Genomic DNA, 18,656 nt, shown 5'->3' with positions numbered 1-18,656 from the left:
AACCTTGAATTATGAACACATTTAGTTCTCAAACTTTCTAACATAACACATTCAGTATTTGAACTATTAATTTTTGACTAATTTCATCTTCAAATGAAAAATTAATCAATTTGAATGGAAATTAGAGTCGGGAAGAAAGATATTGTAGTTGGGAGACTGAAGATAGCCATTCCATTTTGCTGATTTTAAACAGTGCAAAAGTTTTACTCAACAAATTCATGCTCATTAGGTGCCTGATTTCCTTTCAATTTGATTAGTTTCCTATTTTGAGGATGAAATTGGTCAAAAATTGATAGTTTGGATACTAAATGTATTACGTCAAAGGGTGAAAGGTGTCCATGAACCAAAGTTTGGGAATGAAAAATATGCTCCGTTTGGATTGGCCTATTTTCTAAAGCAAGTTTTTAAAATACAATACTACATTAATACACAAACAAAAACAACTCAAAAAATATCTCATCCATACAATATATCAAAAATAATTCGCAAATACACATAAAAAAATTAAAATAAAATAAATTCTACAACATTTTTCACCTATCACCACCACTCACTGCCACCGCCACCGCCACCACCACCACCACCCCTCTCTCACCGCCACCCACCACCGTCACCACCCCCTTCCTTTTCCTTCCTCCTTGCCTCTCTTTTCTTCTTCCTCCCCTCTTCCCCTTCCCCGCCACCCTCCGGCCATCCCCTTCCCCCCCTCGATCTAGCTGGTTGAGGCCAAATCGCAGCCAGAAGGTTTGGTACTTTTTGGTCGTGATTTAGCTGCGACCAGCTCGAGGGGTGGAGGGGAAGGGGAGGGGAGCGGGTGGTGGCGGTGGGGATAGTTATGGGTGGTAATATTAATTTTCAAGAAGTATTTTAAAAATATTTTAATTTTAAAGGTAGTCTAAGGTATATTCCAAAAACCCCTTCAAAAACATCTACAGTAAAAGTTTTTTTTATATAAACTGTTATAGTAAAATATTTCAAAAACAACTAATTCAAACGGAGCAAATTTTCCGTTATTCTACACATGAAAAACCTTATAGATACTAACACGGTTTCTGCTATCTAGGGTTGATTGAGTTGATAAGACTCATTCACCTTATTCAAGTTAAAGCTTATAAGGTCTGTTGTCAATAATCTCTCATTGGTAGAGAATCATAAAAAAATCACTCTAAGTCATTGAAAAAATGCGCCGATGACTTGACTTGATTTTAGAATGGGATGAGAGTGTCCTCCTAACATTTTTTTCTATAGGAAAAAAAAAAAGAAACAAAAAACTAGCGTGTTTTCAACATCCTGGATACGTACTAAGGCCTAATTTATGGAAGAATAGAGCAGACATAAGATGGTAAAGTTTAAGGTGTTCTTTATTTTTTCTGTGGGGTGGGGTGTGGGTGGGGGGGAAGGATGTTAAGATTTCTTCCTAATTATCTTTTCCTTTTGAGCAATTCTACAGGATTGTGTTGCGAACATACATAAATTGTGTATGCATTTAAAATGAATTAATTTTTGTTTTATACCTCTGAACTTGTACCCTATTTTTATTTTGCACTTTAAACTTTAATTTTGGGTATTTTGTAGCATAACCTCTCATCCTTTTCCCATTTAAATCTAACTCGTAACATTGTTAGCAAAATTACTTGAGAAGACAGTGCATATCGATGACAATGTATCATTTTGATCCATGTGTGGTCCTTTTGCTTTATGTGATCACTCTTAATACTGGGAGACGGTTGGATTGGATGCTGAGATGAAAGGGATTGTAACTAGAAAATAATGAATTTAAATCCTCTCACTTACAAAAAAAAGAAAAAAAAATCACTCTCAGTACTTGATCATTGATTTGTACGATCCTCAATTCCGCTAGGTTTTCTAATAGTGTTATCGATTGGATTTAAATGGAACAATTCTGAAAGGTTAAAGTGCAAAGTTTTAAAAATTAAAGTTTAAAGTGCGATGATAGAATATGATACAAGTATACAAAGTGCACAGTGAAGTTAGCCCTTTTAAGACTAGAGTAACATTTGACGTCCCCACTGACTTTTTATGACGTTATTTAAGTCCAAATTATCTTTACAAACACCATGGTTGGAGGATGTCACGGTGGCTAAATGATCATGCTACTAAATGGTTGACTAGATAAATTCATAGGATATATTTTTGAAAACTAATGAAGTGATTTATGCCAATGTAATTAAAGTTAAAATATTAGAAAAAAAATCACATCAGGGGCCAGTTAGTTTGTCCATAACCACAATTTTGTCCAATTTCTTATACTTAGTGGGATCTATCTCTTGGGCTGAGTTGCATAAAGTGGTACTGTTTACCCATTATGGGATTTACTATTCCAACCTTTACCCTGTCGAGAACCATGTATGTAGCACTAAAGACTCCAAAGTCAACCTCCCATCAAAAATTATCATTCAACTCTTTTTTCTTTGGTTGGTTAGTGCTTTATTAGTCATTTCAAGTGAAAGTTATAGAAAGTGCAATTCAGGGTCAGCCCTATATGTAATGCATTTTATGTCCCACCAATTCGAGATTGAACTCAAGGATGATGCACTTTGAAATGTTGTCAACCATGAAGCTTGAGTCCCAAAGATGATTCAAGTGGATTCCCTTGCTTAGGTTGATTGACGAACTAAACTATATTTGATATTTTAATTGAATTTGATTTGTTAAGAACTCTTTCGAATTTGATTTGTTAACTAATGAAACCAACTTAAATAGTATTTTGTGTTTGATATACTTTTAAGTTCGACTGGAACTCGATTCGATTAGTATAAAAATGAAATTTTACATATAAACTATTCAAACTACTTAAACTCATTCCAATTTGACTTCATAAAATCTCGTTTGAACTTGACTCGATAAGTAAACAAGTTAAATTTGAATCAAACTCATCAAAATAATTAACCAAATTTGAACATAGGAACGTTCGACTTGTTTAGACTCGCTTACACTCCTACTCCTGCTTGACTATCTTTTTGTTATAATGATACTTTCAGGGCATAATTGTGCAATGATAGCATATTTCAAAATATTATATTAATTGTTAAGCTAGATTCCAAATTAGGCAAATCGAATTTTTATTACATACATACTCTTGAAATTTCTTTCTTTATTGTAGTTAGATCATCCATTTAGCATTTATTCTTAATTCAGCTGAGTCTCCAACCCATCAACTATCATCAATACCAAAAATGTCACAAAAAATTTGTTCATAATTCTAATCTCGTAATGAAACGGTTAAATTTTTTGTACCATCTAAAAAGATAGAAGCGCTTAAATAATTCATTCCATAAGGTAAGATTGAGGTAGGATGAAATTGAGTTCGATTTTTTGAGCTATTCACCTATAACTTAGAAGTTGAGGAATCGTGTTACTGAAAAGGTAAGTAGAGACCTGTTATCCTTCCTCTTTAAGAACAGAAAAGAGAAACAAAACAAAAAACGAAAAGGAAAAGGGAAGAAAGATCATCCAAAAATGAACCAACCAAAATAGGGATTTCATTATTATTTTTTCTTTGGTCCCTAATGTTGTATTTATGTTTTGTGACCAATACCATGCAGGGCTTGACCTGGTGGCAAAAAAGTGTACAACTCCTAAATTGGATAGAAATAGCACACTTGTCACTATGTTCAGCCTACAGGATTAATGGATGTTTTCATGGCATAACATTTTTTGCCCTTTTTTTTAACATGTATGGCCAGAATTGTTACGGTTGGAACACCAATCGAAACAAAGTATCTCTGATATTATCCGTCTTTGTGGTGACAAAATTAGGGGTGAAATGCTTCGTCAAAGAAGGAAAGGACTTTGTGGAAGGGAAAAGCATCATCTATTGCAAGAAAGTGCGGATTAAAGCACATCACTTTCTGAGGAAAAGTAAGAAAAAGACTCATTTTGCTTGCCAACTTTTTCTTCATTACCTGCTTCTGAGTGAAGAGTAATAGGACCAACGAAACAGATGAAAAGTATAAGTTGACAACAGTTTAATCCAAAGAAGAGTAGCTAGATGACAAAGACTATATACAAGAATATATAGTTCTTGCTTATCCCTTCTATTGACTTCTTTCATGCATAAAATTATAAACAAAACAATTTCTAAGTTTGGTACAAGCCTGAGTTCGACCATAACCTGCACTTTTGTCTCTGCTAATAGAATTTCACCACGTTAACCAATCGAATTCTAGTGATTTTAATGAAAGGAATAGAATGTGGTGAAACAATTTGCTTCTAATTCACTTTACGTGTGAGACAAAAACTCAAGATAAAAATGATATAAACCATTAATGACTCCTTTATCAATAGAGTCAGATCCCCTATTATACTGGTTTGCATTTGTCTAAGTGGCCAACAATGATTTTCAAAAACCCAAAACAAAAAAAAGTTGACTAAATCTCAAAAGTTATTGCTAATTAAACAAGAAGGTGTGAATCTGTGGATTTTTTCCCCTTTTTTAGCAGAGTTTGCTGTTCATAGCCATAACCCTAAGGCAGTCAGTCCTTATGAATTGTGAAGCAAACACGACTTATATGCAAATTCCACAAGCTTTTTTGACTAGATTTTGGCACCTGGATGTCTAATTTGTCAATGGCTGAAAAGGGTTGGTTGATTAAAACCCTATACTTTTCTTCTACAATATGGAGGTGGCGTTGGTCGTTCAACTTCAGAAATAGAGAGTTAGTTTTACTTTAGATTTCAAAGTTTTGAGTGTTTATTTTGGTTCTTGACCAAAAAGGGATCAGACAGTCAGCAGTCAACAGATACTTATTTGTCAAAATTTTCATAATTTGATGGGGTACATTTTGACTTGTTGGATGCTAGTTGATAAAGAGCTGGTTCTTTGACTGCATTTGTTCTATAAGGTAAAGAACCACCTTCAAATTCATATATTAACCTTCAATGAAAAACGTTAATGTGGTATATCCTTCAAAAATAAGGGAGAAAGAAAATGATACATTCAAGGAAACTATTACGATTAACTTTTTATATATTAACAGTATAGTAATTTTTTACACTAATAGTTTTAGATTTATGCCACATGCGCATCATTTAAATTTTAAATTTAAATTCATATTATATAGTATAATCTAAACCTATTAATATAAAAAATATATATATATATTTATACACACTGATAGTGTATAAAAAAATTATTCAAACTATTATTCCTACACAAACTCAGAGGCATTTCAAACCAAGTTTTCTAATTGGTGTTAAGGCATTAAAATACATGTTAATATCATCTAAATGCACAAACTCATTTATTGTCTTCTTGCTTTTGACACTTTTTCAATCTAACTTTAGTTTTCTGAAATTTGACTGAAATAAAAGAGTAATAAGTTGTGAAAGACAAAAATTCAGATGCCTATTTCTTGCGTTTTAATATACCGTATTACTACTATGTAGATCAGTCAATGTAGATTACTTTCCATAGCCAACATCAGCAACAGAAATGAAACTTACCTACAGATAAAGAGTGCTAAATCCCCAGAAATGCATGAGTTTCTACAATACCATTATCTTTTTTTTTTCTTTGCTTTTGTTATTTGGTCAAAATCTATGATACCATAATTGGAGTATAACAAACTGCACATACCAATTTTGTTTTAAAAGCAGGATTTTCCCCTACTGTTGATAGATGCATGCAATCACCTACAAGGCTCACAAACACAGAAAGGGAGAAGGGTACCCCAAAAAAACGAAAAAAAGCCCAGTTAACTAGGAATGTTCTCAAATAAATTCATTATCAATAAGCTTAAACAATATAGAGAATGAGAGAAATTATGTTCTAACTAATAGAGTATATTCTAGGCTTTCTAGCTAATTCAATTTTACAACAGATGCAATTGTGCAAGTCACCAGCCCACAACATAATCATCACTGGATGTTACATCCCCCAGAATCTTGTCCTCGTCGGACATTACCATAGGCTGTCAGTTCAAGTAAATCCAAATCTCGACCTGCGGTTGATTAAATGACCAATTTACAAAGAAGAAATGTTGAGTAATCTTACATACCTGATTACCTAAAAGTCCAGACGTTTCAATTTTATTTCAAGTAAGTATTCTTCTGTAACCGAATGAAAAGTAATGCAAGAGTGGGAAATACCTGAAACCCGACAGTAAGAACTCTTCTGAATAAGTTCAGATTTAGATATCTCAGTACGGTTCCCCTTAGATCGATTAACGGTTGCCTGCAGCAAGGAACAGGTGATGAGGCAATACCTTCCGTGTTAAATCACTACGGCAGAGTACATGGGAAAATAAAAACTGATTCGTTTCATGCAAAAATACTTGTAATGAGCTCTGACCTACAGGATGTTAAAAGCAAAAAAAGGTCTGTAAAGCAATCCAGTTAGGTTTGCCCAATTTGAAAAGGCAAAAAATTGAAAAGGAGGGGATGACGACGCTAAAAGGATGAGCTATTTATTGCTGTTAGATAAAATTACTGGAATTCAGTCCTTGATTTTAGCAAATAAAAAAATGAAGTTCCATGCTTAACTTGAAAAAGAAAATCAACTTTTACGTAATCAATCACTTCTGATTCCAGCAAGTGACTTCATGAACATAAAATGAAACAAAATACTTGACTTCACAAGTTTTTAATTATATTAGAAGAATAATCTAAACCAAAGGGGGCCTAATTATCTATTCACGACAACACAAATATGGCTTGGGTGTTGGTTCACATGCTTTCAAAACTGACGGCAGAGTTTGATATACACACGTTATATGAGCCCAATTGTAGCTTGGGCTCATTTAACTGACATGCCCATACAAGCATGTCAATTACTTCATCAAACAACAAGAACTAGATTGCTAGAAGCACTAAACAGCACAGTAATCTCATAATGCATAGAATAAAATCGCACTAAGATGTCAAGTTTTACACATTCAACTCAGTCAATGTAGTGTTTAAAAACAAATACTAATCTTATACAGGTCAAACCTGTTATATTAATTTCAATAAAAAAAAAAAAACAAACGAAATCTAGACAGCAGAAAACTAGAACATCAAATTGTCCAGGTTCCATCTCTATCCTGGGAAAGCAGTGCATGAACAAAAGAGAATAGGAGGACACAGAATTCAAGTCTAACGGGGTTTTAAGATGTATACCGCATTTGAGGCGGAACATAAAGTTAGCTTTTGTGGGCTAACGGAAACATTGAAAGAAGTTCTATGAGCAGCCCAAGAAGATTCTGATAATCCAGTTATGTCAAACAACATGGTGGAAGAGGAAGAAGCATGTTCCAACCCAGCACCGAGAGAATGAATCAAACAATAGACAAGGGAAAATTATGTAGGACATCAAAATTCATATGAAGTTATATTGGACGGTTCTGCAAAAGAACACGAGTATCATTTAAAAAGTGGGTATCATTTGTGATCCAGTAAATGTGTGGAGCAGCTAATCAAAGTGACAAGTGAGGTTAAAATAAGCAGCAGTTTTAAAACTGACGAGGCAGAGTTTTGCTACAGAGGATGATTTGTGAAGAGAGGTCCTAAAGTAGCAAGAATGAATGATTACTGCTACCTATATGGATGAAGAAGTCACCAGCATAAGGATACAAGATTCTCGAAACTATCTAAAGAGGATTGAAAAGTGTCCAAAGAGTCAGATCCTCAGATAAGGTGCGCTATTAAGACAAAGCATCATTGGTTAAGCTAAATAGACACTTTTCAGAATAGCTGTTGATAACAATGAGACATTTGCAGATCCTTCATGATGCACAATGTGGGAAAACATGGCAAGTCCATGTTTGAAAGAAAGGTGCAAGAAGGGAGGTGGATAACAAGCAGTGAAGCCTCTAAATGAGCAAGACATGCAAAGTGATAAACTGCATAGAATAGGACTTGTCAAGAAATATGTGCAACCTTAACAGTCCAATGCCTGTTTTATTGAATAACTGGAAAATCTCAGAAAACCTTCATTTGGAAAGAAATACCAAACGATGTACCCCTCGGACATTTATCTTTATTGCTGGGGAAGCTATAACAAAATCTTGGCAGGAATTGTCAGAGGAAGAGTAACATTTGTATTGTACTGTTTTGTGCACACAGAAGCAGAGACGAGTTCCAACCATTTGTCTCCATTATGAAGCATGAGCTCTTCATGTTTTAAGCATGGCAACGAACTATACCAAGAGAACATTAATTTATTGCTTTGCTGCAGCTTATTTTGAAGAAAAATAAGAATATTGTAAAAGAGTTGGCAGCAAGTGGTTGTCTTCCAGGCAATATAGAAAGTACTGTACAACAAGCAGAAACAAATAGCACACGGATTATCCTTTGGTTACAGATTCAATCTTTTGTATCACATTTTGGGGTATACACAAGCATCATTCTTCACAGTACACTATCAATTTTTAACTTCTGGAGAGCTTCCAAGTTTTATCCACATTAAACAGCACTTTTCTCAAATGACAACCATTAGATGCTTTGTTAACAATTAACATTACTTTTCAACCAACAAAAGAGAAAACCACGTTGAAGCACAAATATGTTACAGTCAAGCAAATGGAAGGATGAGAAATAATGCTATCTGTAAAGTTGAGTAGATAGGTGATTAAGTGAAAGATCTGTTTTCATATTGAAGAAAATTCCGTACCTGCAAAACTTGACAATTTTCTAATGTGCTTTGTCCTCCCTGAAAATGATCCAAATTTGGGTTTTAGGAGAAACTAACGTAAGGCTCAAAGAATATCATGCGAATTAGACATAAAAAATACAACATAAAAATTTCAGAGAGCAGGAAAAACTGATATTAAACTTCTAAATTGAGCTGAAGCCAACAAGTAAAAGAAATCACATGGGATACTATATATATTTACAGTATATGCATCACAGAGGATGCGAATAACAAATAAAGCAGTAACTGGATCATGACCACTGCAACATAAACTTAACTTCAGTTACAATTTTTTTTTTTTTTGAAGTCCTGGTCCGATTAGTCAGATTCTGCCCTCTAGATGAGAGAATACAAAAAAAAAATAGTTATTTTTTCTGATGCATCAGTTTACATTGTCAGTAACTCTCAACTGTCTTAGTTGGTCAAGTTAGACACACTAACATAATTAATGTGCAATGGTCCAGTATTGGAAGTAAAGACCTTATCATTCTTTTTTAATAAATCTTTTGCTCATGAATCATAGTTAAACCAGCACAATCTAGAAGAACAAAGTTTATTATTTCATATTACATTGACGAGGCAAAACATCTCAACATCATAGCAAAACGAAAAAGAATCACAGGTAACGAGCAAAGAAAATTAACACAGCAACACATTTGCAGAAAGGCTTCCTGCTAACCAATAACATAAAGACAACCAGCCCATTTATAAGTTCTTTGCAATTTCCAGGAAAAGCTTTAGGTTTTGACTCCCAGGAGGAGATTTTGGATGGAAAAACGGCTAAGAGAGCTGCAACACTGAAAACTGATTCCATTGCTAGTCTTCCCAAACCTAGCCTGTTGACTTTAGCCTAATAAATCCTATTCTGGTGTATAAGGAAGATGGTATCATTGGATTTGGTAACCCCTAGCCTTGCTTCAAAAAATGGGCCAGAAGTAAAATGCATCCCATTTCTGCTCACAAAAATCTGTGCTCTATCTTAAGAAAATATATTAGCACAACTTTGGGATTCAAATCTGCTACAAGATTCAACAAGCCGTTCAAACCGAGTTCAGGAACCATATTCCCAGGATAAATTGATCCAACTACAAGAAATCGAACCTTTACAACTAATCAGTTCTTGCAAACAGAAACCAGCAAAACAAAAAACAAATGGACCTAATCAAGACCTTCGGGTTAGATTTTAGAACATATTGATTCAAAAGGTATTATTGGCTTAGCTACCTAGAAGTCCGAAATCATAACCACTTCATCCAATACAACTCAAAACCCGACAAGGAAACCCAAAATTCGCAGTTTAGTAAGCAAATTATGCTTCCACACCCCACAATCAAATAAAAAAGAGAATTATTTCAGCTGCACAATGAGAGAACCACAGGAAAAAAACTTAAAAATTAATAGTCAAAACCCAAAAAATTAAAACTTTGGAACAAATTCAAGGGAAAGCGTAAAAAAAGAAAAGAAAAGAAAAAGAACCCCAATTCATAACACTAAACACCAACAGAGGCGGGGAAAAAACCAAAAGGAAAAAAAAACAGCTCCAGACACCCATTTCCATCACTGGCAAAACCCATAATTCCAAATTTATTAAGACAATAAGAATCTGAATAAAGTTAGCAGCTTCAAAGATTCAAAATTTACAAAAAAGTAAAAATTCAAAATCTTGAAAAATGAGCATCAATACCTTAGAATAAGGAACAATATGGTCATAATCGTGGCATAAACAACCCGGGCAGCCCACAAGCTTCCGGAACACAATATTCCCTAGCGGGTCACGGCGCCATCGATCCGGGTCACGACCCTTGATTTTCTCTGCCTTTTCCCAGCATTGTTGCTTCACGCTGTAAGGAAAGCTTCTTGGGTTGGGATTCGGGTCGGGCGAAGAGATTTGGAGTTTTTCAAAGACTGCAAGTTCTTCAGTGATGGGGTCGCTGTCGAGAAGAAGTGAGGATGATGGCGGAGGGGAGGAGAATCTGGAGTTACGGGTCCTGCCCGATTCGGATGGGTCTCCGGGTCGGGCCCTGGTTGGAGATCCGTTGGTTCGTTTTCTTCTGCTGGCTCTCATGTTGAAAACTGCGCCAAATTTAGGATGAGATTATTGGGGCCAAAATTTTAAGAGGACGAAAAGAAACAATAGATAAGGAAAGAAAGGTTTAATTACACTCTCCCCCTTGAACTTGACAATTACTGATACTTCCCCCTCTAAACTCTGCACATATACACTTTACCCCCAACCATTGACCAGTCAAATGCTAGTGATAAGTTTTACATCCAAAAATTCGATTATATGATGTGCTTGCAAATAGATAATGGTTTATGGATAACATTACAGTTTAGGAATAGAATGGATTAAGGAATATAGAGTGACTTATTGCTGTTACTAAAAAAGAAGAGTATTTATTCAGGAAAATAAACACCACACTAAGGTCACATGTCATATTGCAAAAGAAAGAAAGGAAAAACACAATAAAAGATGACAGATTACCTATTTTCGTGGTTATGAAATCAACCATAAGCTCATGAAATTCTATAAAATTACTTCACTACAAGTTATCAAGGTGTATCTCTACTTTCGTGAATGTATTCCTTAGATTTAACATTTCCATGAACTAGTGTCAAATTTTAATTTTCGTTGCAAATATAACACCTTGAAACGATCATAATTAATGATCATTTAATCATGGTTATAAGAGAAAAAATGCTAAATAACTCAATTAAGATGATAGCCTCAAAATAACTAAGAAATCAACACATAACAATAATAGATAGTTTACTTTAAAACAACATTAACAACATAAAATCCAAACTTTGCATTAACAAAACTTAGAAGTCAATACAAGATCAAGAATTGGAGAGAAGAAAACCCTTATCAGTAGTTATCACTAGAGTTTCTTGAACCTCTCCATTGTCATCTCTCTTAGCTTCTTTGTTGAGCCAACACAGAAGCTAAGATGAATAGCAACTAAATTATCCTATGCTAACCTACATCAAAACAAGAAAAAGAAGGTGAAGACAACTATATCTGTTGAAGGCTTTTGTCTTGCTTCTAAGGGCAAGACACAACCCTTTGGTTTGTTTCTCTTCTCTCCAAAGCTCCCTACACTCTCTAGAACTAACAAGAACTCCCAGCACTAAACTAAACAAAGCTCTTTCTATTTACTTTCTTCAATTCCCTCAATCTTCTACAATAAGTTCTTTTGGTCTTGAAGAGACAAAAGTTGAAGATGGAATGACATAAAGTTGACAAAAAGTTAACAAAATTTGATGTTTTGAATCCAAAAAAATGGTTTCAGCTGCCCATATCACTGTGATCAAAAGGCCGTTGCAAGTTGCACAAATTTGTAAATTTTTTTTTGCTCCAAAGTCTAGCCTAGAATTCCACAAATAGGCCTCAAATTCTGTTTTCTTCACTTTGTCTTGAAAAGCTTTTGATGAATATCCGAGTTTGAATCTAGCTTACCCATGTCAATTTGGGGCAATATTATCCCTACTCAATCCGGCAATGACTTTGTGTAATTGGTGCCGAATTGTCCTTACTTCTTATTTCTATCAAAAATGATAAACTTTAACAAGTAAATGTGGGATGAATTCACAAGTCTTCTCAAAGTTATTCAAGAATATCAAATATTGTCAAAATAGTCATTCATATTGTCATCGGAGTTCGAAATTAACTACAAATGACCTAAAATACGCATAAAGTATGAAGTAATATTGACACTTATTTAAATTGGTCTCTATGAAGCTACATGTTTGGAAAATGATGGATCACTAGAGGGCTTTTTGATAGAAACCTACCTAATTGGGAGTAAGAGGAATACCAGGGAGTTCTCTCGTTTCCTCAGAATGATCACTGCCATATTCTGATTCACTACTCTCTAACCAACCAGATTGCCAAAAACATGGAACATGCACCATTTAAAAACAGTAAAAAGACAGGAAGGTCTACTAAGTGAGGACCACTACTTTAAAGGCTTGGTTAGCAGGAAAAAGTACAAAAAGTCTAACATTCAAACAAAGGGAATAAAATGAAGTGAGACGCTTTGCAAGATTCAAAGGTAATAGCACAAGCAGGAATGAACTCAGTGAAAGCTCCTAAAGAAGGAGATCTCTTAATCGAGATTATGTCCGACTAGCCTAGCAATGAAACTCAATAAACAGTGAGAATGGTGAGTACTTATAGATTCTAGGAGTATTCTATGATCTTGACAATGGTGAGTCTCTTTCTATTGTCTATTGCATGAAACTATGCTCCTATCTTAGTTAACTGTATCAGGAAAGTTAGCTCTCCTAGGATGACTCACCCTTCTATCCAGTGGATATTAAAGTAGGATGTAGGATGACTCACCCCTCTACCTAGTGGATATTAAAGTGGGCTGTAAAGGCATTACCAGCCAATCTAGTGATCCTGTCGGGCGAGGTTAGCTACCTAGGTCACCCTGGTCTATCTATCCAGATGATGTCAAGGGTCTTAGCAATGTAGTCACACGAGCTAAGTAACAAAGTCAACTATTATTTATACAATGTAATTGCCAACTAAATTGAGAAAATGTCAACGATGTAGGAACTCTGGTGGTTAGAACTTGAAATCATGTGTTTTATGCATATAATATGCATATAGTTTCTTGGGATAATCGCAAAAACCTCTCTTGAAGTTTCTAACAGTTGCACTCACCTCTCTTGAGGTTTCGAAAATAGCATTGACCTCCCCTAATATGAATTTGGGGCCTATAGCTAACATAAAATAGGGTGAATTTACTTCCATACCCCAAGAGTTTAAGGTTGTTAGTAAACAAATATGGGGCAAAAAAATTAGGGCAATAAACAAGTTAAAGACAACTAATAAATAAAATTAACGGTTATTTCTTGCTGATTAGGCATTATAAGTGCACTTATAAAAATGTCGCCAATTGATGCTCCAATATGGCACTATTTTAATTGGTGCCATTTTGTGATTGACAGCACTTGAGAGGACAATCCAAGTCGTATATTATTATCTGTGGCATTTGGTTGTTCGAGCTTTGCCATTTTGGTGAATTCCATGATTCTTCCTAGTGGTTTGATGAAGCCATTCTTCTGGCACCACTACTTCACTTTTAACTAGCAAACTAACCACAAAAAAAAATTACTTATGTTGGTTTCTAAGAAGTTTCTATGCACATTAGTAAAAGAGAATTTTTGGAGTTGGTTTGTACACTTTATATGCTTTAGAATCTCATATTCTAAATGTATGTTTGTTGTTTCTTCCAATTGTTGCTATTGCACGTGTTCTCCTTGCATTTGTATCCCTTTGAATTTGACTAATTGTTTCCAATTTTAAATGCTTTTTATTCTTTTACTAATACAACCTTACAAGAGACAAAAAGGGTATAAATGGAACAAAATTATCATCTTATTTCTCAAAAGACTTTTCTAATGGCACTTTCTTTGACATGAACTGAATTTGCCATCAAAACCTTAAGTTCAGGGGAAGGTCAGTGCTATTTTCGAAATCTCAAAAGAGGTGAATGCAACTATCAGAAACCTCAGGGGAGGTTTATACAATTATCCCTAGTTTATTACAAAATAACTACATAATTAGCTACCATTTATTATAGGGTTATTATTACTTTACCCCCTTAACTTTCGATGGCACTATCAATTTTCCCCTTAACGTTTCCTTTAGTCACTTTACCCCTAAAACTAACGGTCAAAGTTAACGGAATTTGTTAATTAAAGTGAAAAGATATGTTTAGCCCTTAAAATTATTATCAATTTATCCTCATAAACTATAGCATCATTATCAATTTACTCCATAAAGTTATTTTTTAAGCAATTTATCCTATCATTAAACTAACTTAGCAAGTTAAAGAACTTTAGAAGAAAGTACCCTTCTCTTTGGATAATAAAAATAATAAAAAAAATTTAGAGTGGCTCTATTCCTTTTTAGTATCAAGGAAAAAAGTCAAAGTGTTAATCTTTTTTTTTTTTAACAATCTTATTAATATTGAAAAAAATAGAAAGATGGGGAGGGGAAGAGAGAGTGAGAGAGAGAAAGAGTTCAATTCTTTTTCTAAAAAATACAAATAAGAAACAATTAAATACTCTTATTATTTTAAAATTATTTCACTTTTCTTTTTTACCATCAAATTTCAATCCTAATCTGACAACCTTAAAGTAATATGATAATGTTAGACTTTTATTTATTTTCTTTGTTTGCAAATCTAATTGTTTGTCTCTTTCTTTCCTATCTCTTTTCCTTTTCCTAGTATTAATAAGTGTGAAAAAAGAAATTTGAGAAAATTATTTTATTTTTATATTTTTGGATCTCTTAAAGTGAAAAAAATAACCATTCCAACTTTTTTATTTTTAATTATCTATAAAAAAGGTAAATATATTTAAAATTTTTTTACCATACTAGTTAGATTAACGATGAGATAAAATGCCTAGAAAATAATGTTAGAAATTAAAGTAATTGTATTACTATAATTTTAAGGAATAAAGTGATAATAACAATGTGAGAATACTATAGAATAAAGGGGTATTTTTGTCCAAAATTTCTTAACATGTTGAGTTGAATTACTTTTGGGATTGAAGTGACTAAACGATAACGTTAGGGGGTAAACTGATAATAGTGATATAATTTAAAGGGGTAAAGTGATAATAACCAATTAGCCAAATCATTAAATTATGCAAAGTTGTGCTCAGTTTCAAATATTCTAATTAGGATATTCTTAGGGGTCGTTTAATTTTGCATGTTAATTACTGCAATGTTTAATGTGTATAGCTACTTTGCATTAGTTTTGTAATATATGGTGTGGCTATAAATAGCTATTAACTTCCTCCACAGTATCCTTCCACAAACAAGATTAACCACAAGATATTGCAGAATGCAATGTTTTAAAACCCAACTTGGACCAGCTGATCGAATCGGTCAACCTGTTGATTGGCCTGCTTTTTTATTTGAGTGGGCCTTAAAAGTAGTTTGGTTAAAACTCCTTCAATATCACACTAAATCGAAAAAACCATTCGATTCAACCGTTCAACCGAAACTGTTTTTATTGAACCAATTCCTTGCCCACATATAATTAATCCAAAAAAAATAAATTTGGCCAACTAATCTCATTCAGTGACATTACAAAATTAAACCTTACTAATTATCCATGCGTAATTGTCTTAAATTAATTAGGCAATAACAATTATTACTTTATTTCTTCTCCTTTTTCTTTCTCTCTTCCATAATGACACCTCAATTCTTGTCTAACATTTATTCGACATAATATATTAATTATGCTAACATTTCAATTGTTTGTCATTACCTTCTATTTATTTTCATTCCTATTTGATAAACTAATAATCATATAATTTAGGAAAATTAAAATGTAAAACATTAAAGATAGATAATAATGCTATTCTATAATTTTTTTGCCTTTACTTATAAAAGTTATTCTTAAATTTCAAACAAGTAATACTTAAGATTAGAATGAGTATTGAAGTGATTCTTTTTAACATTATTATTGAAGTTTTTACAAATATTTGCATATTTTTAGATGTTTAATATTTACTAATAATATATATGATGTATTTGTGGCGTCATGAGTCAATAATGGTTAGTCCAACGATTAAACTAATGCCCTTGACCCAATCATATTTCCAGGTCAACATATGGTCTAGGTTTCAAAACCTTGATAGAACGAATGCAATATGTGTCTCTCATTAAAACCACATTTGAAATTTATCTAAATTTTATGTATGTATCTTTCATCTAATCATGATAATGTATACATTGTCAATGCATATAAGATTTACTTTTTAAAATAAATGTGAATGTTTTCCAGAAACATGCTCTTGAAAATATGCAAAGTTTTAAACAAGCTTTTCAATGACTTTTTCATTTCTTAGACACACAATTACAAAAACACTGATAGATTAATTTTTCCAACAAGTACCCCAACAACAACCATGAATTACTCTAATTTTGTACAAATTTAAAAACTCATTTTTGTAGACTTCAACTTCACATACTTCTTGTTGGAAATTAGTTTGGAATATGAAAATTGATCATGACTCGTTACATGATTTTTCTTATCATGTCTAGAAGTTTGATTCATGAATTTCCTACAAGGTTCATTGGTACATTGATGTATCTTCTCAACTTCATTTGTTAATTTATGGAACTACTCCATTCATGTACTTGAAGTACTAAATTCATGAATGGACATTAAGTGAAAATACATTAATGTATTTTCTCAAGTTCATTAGTTCATGTATTTCGTGTACTATATTTATAAATGGGCATTAAGTGAAGTTCATATACTCTTGCTCTCGGATTGCCTATAAATAGAGGTAGTCTAAACCTCTTTTGTGCAACTTCTGCTTAGGCTATCTTAGATTAGCAAAACCAACTTCTTGCATCTCTTTCTTGTGAAAACTAAATTTAAACTTGCTATAGGCTAGCTTTTGTTTCCATTGTATCCTAGAGGTAATTTGCCATCTCAACCTGGTTAGTAAGATAGTGAAGGCAAATCACACCTTAAGGAGAGTGATCACACTTGGGGTGGAGCTGAACAGAGTAGCTCGACTCGATCTCGAGTTGTTGACCAAGTAGCTTGACTCGGTCAGCAGCTCGAGATCGAGCTTAGTCAAACGAACTCGATCTCGAGTTTGAGCTGTTCGTTAGAGCTAGCGAGTTGAGTTCGATCTTAGATATGTAATACTCGAGAACTCGACGAGTTCTATCGAGTATCGCATAAAAAATAAAAATAATTATATATAAAATTACTAATATAGGTAAACAATTTATGAAATTTATGATGAACCATTCTACCACCTTTATTTATTTGTGTGGAAAAAGTAGGAATTTCATAAATCATATTTCTTATTTCTTATTTTTAGAGAACTTAATTTGAAAGCATTAAAAAGGAAAAGTTCTTAATTCTTTTAGTAGAGAGAGATCTCCCTATTCCCCATTGAGCCTTTCTTCCTCTTTCCAACTAGCAAATCGCGTCTCCTTGTCGCCGGCTCGTTGTAGCTTCTGTGCAAAATTTCACCGACAAAGACCGTCGTCGGCTCGTAGCTTTGTAGCGAATCTGGTGAGGGGTGAACTTCAAAGACCGTTGCTGGCTCATTATCCACTCACCCCATCTGTCGCCCGTGAAGTTAGAGGTTTTCAGCACCACCTTAGCTTGAGGTCGTGGGAAGCTGTAAAGGATGAAAATGTACGAATATGAAATAAGCTCAACTTCCTTCTATTGCTATTGATTTGACGGTAGAGTTTTTAGCCCCAATTTTCGGGTATTCCTAATTATAAACCCTAAATTATAATTTGGACATGTTAATTGTGAATTATTTTAGGAAACAACAAAATGGGCTCTACCTTGAGCACGTTTCAGGCATTAGTTGCAGTTCCATCAACTTCACCATAGTTTCTTCACATATGAGCTTGAGTTGTCCTCTTTATGATGTGTAGATGATACTAATTTCTTTCCCTTTGTTTTCCCTTTAGTTTTCTATTTTTTTTGGGTTAATGGTATATATATGCATGTTTCTTTTAGCGATTCTTTTTCAACTCTCATTACCCATTCCCTTGCCAAAGACAATGAATTAGAGAGTAAAAAGTAGAACTCAACCTCATTCAACTCTCTCTGTTGTAAAATATTTTCAAAATTAAATGCAATGGTCGCGGAGGAGGCCATTTAGCTACAACATCCTAAATGACAAAGGACTAGTGATTAGTAAAGGCACTAGATTATCACGATAAACCATTATAAAGTCAGCAGCTTTTGGTCCATTTTACACATGAAAACTGCAAAAAAGGGAAAAAGAATATCACAATTTAAGAACATATTAGAGAACTTATGAATGTCTACAAGAAAGTTCCTTATTCTTTCTTATATCCGAGACCACAAATACATCAAGGTTAAGCAATAGATAGATGCTTCAATGGAAGAGCTACTTTCAACTATGCTCAATTAAACGAATAGTGATGAAATTGGAACTGGCACAACAACCGTTCATTAATTATTAAGTCAAAAAAGATTAGCTATTC

The 18,656-nt window shown here is 33.7% G+C and overlaps 1 protein-coding gene across 1 annotated transcript; it reads right to left on the bottom strand.

The window, feature by feature from the left end:
- Positions 1-5,699: 5,699 nt before the first annotated feature.
- Positions 5,700-10,721, bottom strand: LOC113768268. The gene is made up of 4 exons (XM_027312549.1): positions 10,317-10,721; positions 8,612-8,650; positions 6,112-6,196; positions 5,700-5,963 (listed from the first exon to the last, which is right to left on the bottom strand). The coding sequence occupies exons 1-4, from the start codon at positions 10,695-10,697 to the stop codon at positions 5,881-5,883; spliced, it is 588 nt and encodes a 195-aa protein (XP_027168350.1). The 5' UTR covers positions 10,698-10,721; the 3' UTR covers positions 5,700-5,880.
- Between the last annotated feature and the right edge of the window lie 7,935 nt (positions 10,722-18,656).

The sequence above is a fragment of the Coffea eugenioides genome, chromosome 4 (assembly GCF_003713205.1).
Source record: "Coffea eugenioides isolate CCC68of chromosome 4, Ceug_1.0, whole genome shotgun sequence".
NCBI classification, from domain to species: domain Eukaryota; kingdom Viridiplantae; phylum Streptophyta; class Magnoliopsida; order Gentianales; family Rubiaceae; genus Coffea; species Coffea eugenioides.
The sequence above is the reverse complement of the archived record's forward strand: the minus strand, read 5'-3'. Positions and strand labels throughout refer to the sequence as shown.